The following is a 9,654-nucleotide window of genomic DNA, read 5'->3' on the forward strand; positions in this document are numbered from 1 at the left end:
AGATATTTTTTGGTTGTCACAAGTTGGGGAAGGGAGGATGCTTCTGGCATGTAGTTGGTAGAGAGAAGGGGTGCTACTAAACATCCTACAGTGTGCAGGACAACCTCATAGTAAGCAATTTTTCAGCTCACAATGTCACAGATCCATGATTAAGAAACTATGAAGTAAAGTGATTTCATATTTTTCTATATATCATCTCTGCAAGACAATGTTAGGAAACAGTGATCCTCTTTGGGGGCAAAAATGGAGCCACTAGACAGGGTGGAAAGAGGACTTATTTTCATCATATATCTTTGTATATCTTTTAAAATGTATACCATGTACATGTACTACCTATTCAAATCAATCAAAAAACAAAACTAAGTCAGTGACAGATCAATAATTGATTGATTTAAATTCATGTTAGATAAAAATAAACTAAAACTAGGAAGCCTGTTTGGGTAATTTTTGTTCAGCAACATCCAACTTCTGAGATGACAGCTTAAAGAAAATAAGATTTTTGCAAGGGGAATACAGTGGAGGAAGAGAGTATTTTGGAGTTGAGAGTCTTTCCAAGGTACTGGTTGTCATGACAGATGATGAAATTTATGCTGGACATAGAAGTCAAGATGTGGAAGGAGCTGATGTATGTATAAGAAAATAATAAAGTTTATCAATTAGAAGTCTCAATATTTTCAAAAATATTTTAGAAAAGAAAATATTGGACCAATTCCACTGGAATAATAGGAGATGATGTTGTGAAAATAAGACACCTAAAATCAAATTCCAAAGGAGTTACTATAATCTTTAATGATAACAAAGTCTAGGGAGAGCCCATGATAGCGAGTGGTTGAATAAAATAGGAAAAGGCCATTGTGAATGACAAGCATGAGAATACAAGAAACAAGGTGTTTACATGGATCCCACAGATCAGTGGCCTCTGGAGAATGAAGTGGCTCTAATAGGATGGCTTAGTAGCGGTAGAAACCATTTTTTGATATTCTATATGTCTGATACTTTCGGCTCTTTTTTTGTTCAAGGAAGGTCAAGTGACCTAACCAGTGATTACCTAGGCAGTACATGGAAGAACAAAGATTCAAATCTAAGTTTTTTAGTCCAAAGTGTGTGCCCTTTCCACTGTGCCATAGTTCTGCCTTCAGGAAAATATAATTTCTTATCAAATCTATGGAAAGTTGGGTAAGCTTAACACTGGTCACAATATTGGTAACGGAAACTCTGGGAGGTGAAGAGGAAAGAGAATATATAGAGAGAAGGAAGCCTTGGCAAAGGCAGAAAGATTTGCTTCATAGTTCTTCTCACCCCAGTAAATTCTTCTTAAAGTTGTCTGACATCATAATGAATGAAGAAACCATGGAGGAAAGAAATAATAAGCAAAAAAAATTCAAATATTAGTAAATTCTAAAAATTATTTGTATCCTAACATATACTGTTTATTATATGTTTTCTTTTCTCAAAAAGCACAACATTTATATAAATATTTATTATATTATAGGAAAACATCTTCAGGAGCTGACAATCAATGATTTCTAAAGACTATTAGAGTTGATTGTCAGGAAGCATTCAAAATCTTCACCAAATGCAACCCATATTTTCCTAATATGTACTTCACAATATCTACATTCTCTCTTTAGACACACACACACACACACATACCCCTACAATTGCACTGGAAATACACAGGCTGTGTTAGGAATGGAATGAGTCCCCAGAATATCTCTCTTGCTTCTATGTTAGCTTCACTGATGGCTCAGGAGATGCGTTTAGAAGCGAAGATGCTGCCAGTGGGGCATTGGCCTCTTTCAGCCTCTTTAGCTTATTATGCAAGCCTCTAGTCCTCCTTTTCCATCCCTTAAACCCTCAGGTCACAACCATGTATCTGAAAGACAGTCCCCCTTGAGGTAGCAAGGCCCACCCTGAGAGGTGAGTTAAAAGGTGTCCTTTTCAATGTGCCCAAATACTCTCAGGCACTAAGATGAGTGTAGAACACCTGGTGGCTGCTTTTTCATGCTTCTGCCTCTTCACATGGCAGCCCAGAGTTTTACGTTCTTCCGTCATATTCCTCCATTTGTCTGGCTCATAAACGTTAGGTGAGTTGAGGAGCTACAGACCTTTTGAACCCTGTGGTCTCAAGGTCCACTTGGTTCAAGTCTTCTTACTTGACCTCAAATGCATGTAAGAAGACCCTCACTGAATACAACATTTTCAGTGCCTATAACAAAGAATAATAATGGAAAGAATCCCAAAGTGCTTTCCTTAGAGCTTATATAGGCCAAAAAATGTCTGAGATTCCTCAAAATTGACCAGAGAGAGCTCAGATACATTGACATATAAATGATCAGTACTGGTAAGATTGAACACTGCCCCCAGGTAGCTGCTGTGGGCCCACATCTGCCCAGTAGTGCAGTAGCTCATCATCTTCCCCTCCATCATCACCAGATCCTGGGGATACTTAGAGTTCCTCATGTAGACCTTGTGGCTCAGGGGCAGGTTGGTGCAAGATTGACCCCGGAAGTATACTTTGGAATATACAAAGTACAGCCCAGTTTCATTGATCACAAGGCCACCCTTCTTATATTTCACTCCAGAAAGCAGGACAATTCCATAGGTGTCTTCCCATTCCAGAGGCATGGACCTTGAGTTGGGCTTGCCTGAAATAAACCCGAAAGGAGCTTTCAGCCAGGAATAGTCATGCATCCAACAAACTAAGTTTCTAAGGCAAAACTGTGGGCCCTTCCTTGAACAAATGTTCCACTCAGAATTACAGCCTGTATAGAACTGGCTGAGGGGTCAGAACTTGATCCATCACAGAATTTCCTCAACATTGTTGTCCTATTTTGTCATCCACACAATTGGAACAATAGTATATACACCTAATCCATTGCAGTAAGAAATTATTGAGAAAATATTAGCTCTCTGGAGCAAAGATTTTATTTTCTTCAGAACTAGCACCCAAACTGCTAGGCTTTGAAGTCCTTTCCTGAAGGAAAAAGCCAAATCCAAGGAACTCTAAAATTCTAAAGTTGGGAAGGATCTTAGGGACCATCTGGTCCATCATCTCACCTGCAGTAAGAATTATTCAGCCCCTCAGTTTGGGGGACAGTTTCCTTTTCTTTGTATCCCCACAACGTCATGAACATAACCTAAATCTCTGCAGTACTGAAATTATCATAAATGCCTGTCTTTCCCTATTAGATGTCAAGCTCCCTGAGGGCAAGAGCCATATGCTACTCATTTTCACATCCCCAAATTGGTGCACAGCAGGTATTGAGTTAGTGTCTGCTGATGTGACCGGATCATTCTACAATTTCTGCCTAAATAATTCCAGGGACAATAGCCTACCACTTTCTGTGATATTTATTCCATTATTTATGATTTATTTTTTGGGGAGTTTATAATGGGAGTGCCCATACCATATCATTTCACTCCACTTTACAGGCACATATTGAAAGTCTACAAGTGCCAGGAGTGAGTCTCCCTTCTTACTCCTGTTTATACTCTTGGACAAAGCAGAGTGAAGCTCTTCCAAGAAACCAAGAAAGCGCTGACTAAAACAAGTCCTGATTCCTCACCTTCTCAGCTCTCACCTCTTGGATCTGTGCCCCCAATCACCTAAGGGACTTTGGAATGACTGAAAAGAATGAGCTCCTTATGGGCACGGGTCATGTCATAATCAGCTCCAGGTCTCCAATTTAGAAGGCCTTGCCCAGAGAATAGGGGATCGAAGCGTGTTTATAAGACTGACTCGACAAGGAAAATGTTAGTATGATTGAGTTCAAATACTGTCACCAGGAAGTAACAACTCTCTAGCACCTGGTAATGGAAACCAGGCAGCCATTTTGCCTTTTGCCAAAAGCTTTCCCAAACCCCACCCGTACCTTCCAGATACAGACCTGTTAAATGGGCCACTTTCCTCTGCTCCTTTTTCTCAGGGGGTGGACTGGGGTGACCTGTATCATAGAGAGAGGAAAAATATATGTTAAAATGAAATACCAACTATTATTTTGGTGGGAATTTAAATCCCATCATTTAAAAAAAAAGATTTTAAAACCATAAATGGCAACAGTCTAACATATACTAATCATGTAAGTCTGAACTGCGGGATTCACCGTGGTCTATATTTCAGAAACAAAGAGGTAAAAAATAAACCAAATTAAGATTGACACATGCATAAATTATAATGCTACAATAAAATATAATTAATATAAACGTTTATTCATAATAAGCTGTCATGTCAGTTATTGCATTTAGAACTCACCACAACCCTTTGAGGTATGTATTGTCCCACCCCTTATCAATTGCAAAATGAGCTTAGAAGTTGGGTGACTAATCCAACTAGTCAGCATCAGAGATGGGACCACACCCTGGTCTCCTGACTCCAATTCCAGGGCTCTGTCCACTCTGATTCTCTTGTCCCTAAGACTTACAGGAAAGAGACTGAAGAAGAACACTAATCTATCTGCGTGTCACCAGATCTTCCCCCAGGGACATTTTACAATCTTCCCCAAATTAAGTATCTTAAGTCCTCAGACAATTACCTCATATCACTGAGGCCTCAAACACCTTTAATGGCTCCTCCCTGAAGATGCAGTTGTATACAAGTCTCCCCATCACACAATCCCAGCCCATCTGTCCAGCCTTATCTCCTTACTCCCACTGAGCACTGCCACACAACGGGAGTTCTATGGCCTACACGTACCCCCACTTCCCTTCCTCTGTGCCTTTGTTCATGCCATGCCTTTTGCCCATAATGTTCTTTCAAACAGATTTCTGTGTCAAATTCCTAAACATCCCATAAGGACTATACCTCTTTCTTTGGGAAACCCTCTCAAACCTTTTTTGATCAAATATGATCTTTCCCTCTTTTGAAATCTAGGATCATTCTGTCTTCCCCTCTCTTGTCATTTCTGACTCCTCTTCTCTGGGGTAACTACATAAATTATCTTATTCCACTCAAATAATGACAAGTTCCTTACGATATGTTGAATTCACCAGAGAAGCCCAGTTCCTAACACAGGGCATGTTACTAGCAAATGTCGGATAAATTAAATGGAAGAATAGACAATAGTTCTCAAAACAGACACTATTTCTCTGACTTCAACTATTTCAGACAAGATAGACAGCTGCCACTTAGCTAATGCATTCAGCTAACTGAGACCTCAATAAATATTCACACGAGATGCTTGAATATGTCAGGTTCGTGATTAGCCTGTAAAACTCACATATGGTGTGAGAATGGCCCAATTCACAGAGAACATTACCTGAGCGATCATGACCTCTCTGGTCACCCAAGACAACCCACCATGAAGGAGGTGTTAGTGAACAGGAAAGGCAAAACTGAGTCTCTTCTGCATTCCTACACCGCAAACCACCCGAGCGACTCATCTGGCATTCAGCCATGCACCGGCAGGAAACAGAACCGAGAACCACATGTTGCATATCTTTTTATCCCTCACAGAGCCTAGTACAACATTATTTTTACAGAACATGCTCACTAAGAATATCTGCTGTACATATGCTGGAATAAATAAACTGCAGAGATACCTTAGACACTGGTGATGAGTGCTTCCTGCCCCAGGGTTTTTGCATGTGCCCTTCCCAGTGTTGAAATGCTCTCCCTCAGCCCCACCCCACTCCACAGCACATGCACACAGCCCTTCACTCATCAGGCTTCTGACCCCCCAGGTGTCAGCATAAACACCTCCTTAAAAAGGATTCTCAGCTTATACTTAGTACAACTTTGGAATTGCATGGTCTGTTTGCTTGCTTTTGTTTAGCTTCTTCACCATGCTAAAAGCTCTATAAGGACAGGTCCCCTGGGCTGGCTCATCCTCGATCAGCGTCCAACACCCAACATCTAGCCTCACACATGTGAATGAATAAAAGATTTAATTGGCTAACTGGAAAAAAAATGGAAAATGTAAAAAGGAGCAAGTTAGAAAGTATAAATAATCTATAGTAGTATCTCCCAGAGAAAATCACTGTTAGTATGTCAGTGTGTAGAACCTTCTAGTTCCTAAGAATATAAAAATGTGCATACATGGTTACATAGTCAGTATGAAACGAAACATATCCTTTTGTAACTTATCTTTTTATCTAACAATACACACTGCACAATCCCCAAGGCATTAAATGTCCTTCTGATACATCATTTTTAGTTGCTGCTTATTATGTGCTTGTTTGAATACACCATAATGTATATAACTAATCTAGTATGAGGCATTCAAGTTTCTTCTGGATTGTTTATTATAAATAGGCTCATAAGGAAGTAATGAACATCCTTATATATAAATCTTCAGGCACATCTCTGATTATTTTCTTAAGAGAAATTCTTGGTGATAGGATTACAACATAAACTATTAGTTTCAAGCTTTTGATATGTATTTCTAAAGTGCTCTTCAGAAAAAGTTATAGCAATTTACATGTATACTGGCTGAAACTAATGTTTAAACAGCACTTTTCTCTCAAATCTTTGTCAGTCTGGGTTTTTGTTAACTTTACTAATTTGATGAAAATTGGTGTTCCCTATTTTTAATTTGCATCTCTTTTCTTATTAGTAAAGTTACTGATTTGATTTCCTTGTGATAATTTAACAATTTCTGGTTCATCTGGGTTGATCTAGAGAAGATAATTGCTTACTGGGGTAGATGGACCTGACTCATCTGGTCATTTGATTTTTAATCACTAAATTGACTCCAGAGAGGGGGTAAAAGATGAATGCTTAGGTACCTATCAGACCAGGCACATTCCACAGATTTTCAAAATGATCTTATTTGAGACATCCTCCAGAGGCTTTATTTTTCTAGCAAATATTTCCACTCTGCTTGTGTACATATGGACTTTCTAACATTTAAGGATTAGGACACAGACGCAGGGGCCAGAGCTTCCCAACAGTGGCTCCTATAAGAACTTAACAGTCTAGGACAGTAGACAGACGACTGGGTTGCCTGCAGTAGCCACATCCAGAGAAACTGAAACTTACTTCACTTAATAGATGGCCAGTGCTGCCTTCTTCTTTATTCTGAGTTTCTAAGGATGAGATCTGTCTATAGTCTTTGCAGAGGTATCCTGCTTTTCCTCTATTTCTCATTCCATGCTCACTACAGAGAGACAGGAGTTTCCCTACTTCATGAGGAACCAGTTCAGTCCCGGAAAGCCCTGTAGGTAACAAGGCATCAAAAGCCTGTGTTCCTTCTAGCCCCAGTTCCATACTAGGGGTCTTGGGCATATTCAACTAATCTGCCTGGCATTTTGTTTCTCTTCCAAAAAAATGAAATGGCTGGACTAGATATTCTAAGCTTCTTTCCAACTCTAAAACTTCAGTGAATCTCATTGTAAATCTAAATCTAAAATTTCAATGAATCTTAGGCTAGTGAAGCACATTGTAAAATCCATCTGTACAGAGCTTGCAAAACTATGCCCTGAAATTTCATGAGATCAGTGTTCCAACATATCGTCTTCTTGCCCTAGCTCCCATACAAAGGATTTTCCTTTGTGATCAAGGGTACCTCATGACTGCCTCTGAAGCTGAACATCCTTTGAATGATGGCTGAAGTCTTCCCTTCAGCTTCTCAGTGACTTCAAGAAAAACCAAGAAAAACCATTCTAATGTACGGAATTGATTATCCACATTTTAAAAGCTTACATCCTATAAAACATTTTGTAAATAAAGTTTCACTGTAATCTCTTTAGAGGCTTTAAAAGAGGAGACGACGTTTCTCAGAAACATCTGTCTCTGCCTTCACTTCGCCTTCTCTTCCCAGGAGTCATAGCCACTGGCATGTGTGCCAGGACCAGGGTGTCTGTGGAAGGGGACAGGCCTGGAACCACTGCTCAGGGGGCAAAAGTCCACGGTTGTATATGTGTGTCTCTTTCCAAAGTCAAGCGGAAGTGATTTTGAATTGTGTGCCGTGCTCAGCTATATTGATTGTGAGCAATTCAATTCACTTCACATTTTTAAAGCAGCTCAAGGAATCATACTGACCAGAGATTCCGAATTAGCCAGAATTCCTCTCATAGTATACATAAGCCAAAGTGTAGGACAGAATATAAGGCATTCCATTAACATATTTCAGTGCTGAGGATCATCTTTAGGAACTCAATGTACATGTGAAAAAGGACTCACCTATTTGCTTCTCCAAAGATGATGCTGTATGCTTCTGGCTGGTAGACTAGTAAAAGAGAAAGAAAAAAGATGCATAATAAAAATAAAATTATTTAAGCAAAAGAGACAGAATCGTCAAATAAACCAAGCCCTGGAAAGAGAATCCAAATACCTCAGAACTTTTGCTGACTCAGGCTTTGGTCAAGCAATTTTGCTTCACTGTCCCTCAGTTTTGTGATTTGAAATCGTACCAGTATTTTAAGTATTTTCAAGATTTAGTTTGGTCATCTGAACAAATTTACTTCCAAGCAAAACTTAAAAGTTTTGTTTGTTTTTTACTCCTTAAATCGCTAGGTATGAGGCAGTAAGTGGTTCAACAGACTGAGTTGACAACTGAGGAAAGAAAAACTGTTGGGCTCTGATTCTTTACAAAATAAAAAATATTCCCTTCACTCCTATGAGCCTCCGTTTCTCTGCCTATAGAATAGAATAACTAGAACAACCCATTTCTAAGAAAAAAAAAAGGATTCAAAAGCACTTTGCAAGCCAGCAGTGGGCCCTCCACCCCCTTATGCCTGGTGCCTCCAGGGCACAGCAGTCTGCCAGCAGGCTTACCTCTCGGAGTTCTGCCAGCTCTTTCTGTAAGTGGAAGAGCTGAAACATCCCCAGTCCCAGTCCTACCAAGGCAACCAGAACCATGAAAAACATCACAAGGAGACAAAGGCCTGTGCTGTGGTTTCCCCTCTTCTTCAAGGGTGGCAGCGGTAGTGGAGGCAGTGGTGGTGGCGGTGGAGGTGGTAGTGGCGGCGGCGGCGGCGGTGGTGGTGGCCTCCTTTGACCAGGCCTTCTGGGCACAGAGGTTGGACAGGGAAGAACTGTGCCTGGAGGGGCCCAGGGAGAGCTGGCACTGCTGTCCACCCAGTAGATCTGGGGATATGGGTAATTGAAGGGCTGCTGCATGGCAGCCGGTGAGTCAGGCCAGCCCCAGCAAACGGTTTTACTTCTCAATCCTGTAGAGGCTGAGGTGTCAAGGACAGGACTCCTGTTGCTGACTGCTCAAGAGGAGGCAAGCTGGATCTCTCTTATAGAGTTTCCATAGCTAAGGGAAACACCTCTGTCTTTCTCTTTCTCTGTGTCTCTCTCTGATTCTGCTTCTCAAAGAAACACCCACTCACTTTGCAGCTGAAGCTGAGAAGCCTCAAGAAGCTCAGAGCAAACCCCTGGAAGTTTCCGCCCACAATCTTCTGACGAAAGCCTTGGAAGCCTCAGTTGCTATCGCTGTACTACCCAAACAGGTTGGTAGGCTATGCTCACCTTCCTGGGATCCTGTAGAGCAGGTCAGCATTGGGGTAGAGCCCTGTTGGTGTGAACTGCTCCCAGCTACAGGAGAATGGCCAGTGGGGCTATAATTTTATGAATTATAATTGTATCCTTTTTATACATTATAATTGTATAATGCTAAGAATTCTACCATGTATACAACCAAAAAACTATTTAAAAATACCAAAATAACTCTAACAAAAATTGTTCAGAACCATATTTTTTAAACTATA

General features: G+C 40.5%; 1 protein-coding gene across 2 annotated transcripts; it reads right to left on the reverse strand.

The window, feature by feature from the left end:
• Nucleotides 1-1,408: 1,408 nt before the first annotated feature.
• On the reverse strand, nucleotides 1,409-9,251 carry FASLG (Fas ligand). 2 transcript variants are annotated; one of them, XM_025405683.1, is made up of 4 exons: nucleotides 8,717-9,251; nucleotides 8,123-8,168; nucleotides 3,891-3,947; nucleotides 1,409-2,648 (listed from the first exon to the last, which is right to left on the reverse strand). In XM_025405683.1, exons 1-4 carry the CDS (start codon nucleotides 9,059-9,061, stop codon nucleotides 2,254-2,256), a joined length of 843 nt encoding a protein of 280 aa, XP_025261468.1. In that variant the 5' UTR covers nucleotides 9,062-9,251; the 3' UTR covers nucleotides 1,409-2,253. The 2 variants fall into 2 exon arrangements, with proteins under 2 accessions (XP_025261468.1, XP_025261478.1); XM_025405693.1 differs by lacking the exon at nucleotides 8,123-8,168.
• Nucleotides 9,252-9,654: the final 403 nt, after the last annotated feature.

This window comes from Theropithecus gelada, chromosome 1 (assembly GCF_003255815.1).
Source record: "Theropithecus gelada isolate Dixy chromosome 1, Tgel_1.0, whole genome shotgun sequence".
NCBI classification, from domain to species: Eukaryota; Metazoa; Chordata; class Mammalia; order Primates; family Cercopithecidae; genus Theropithecus; species Theropithecus gelada.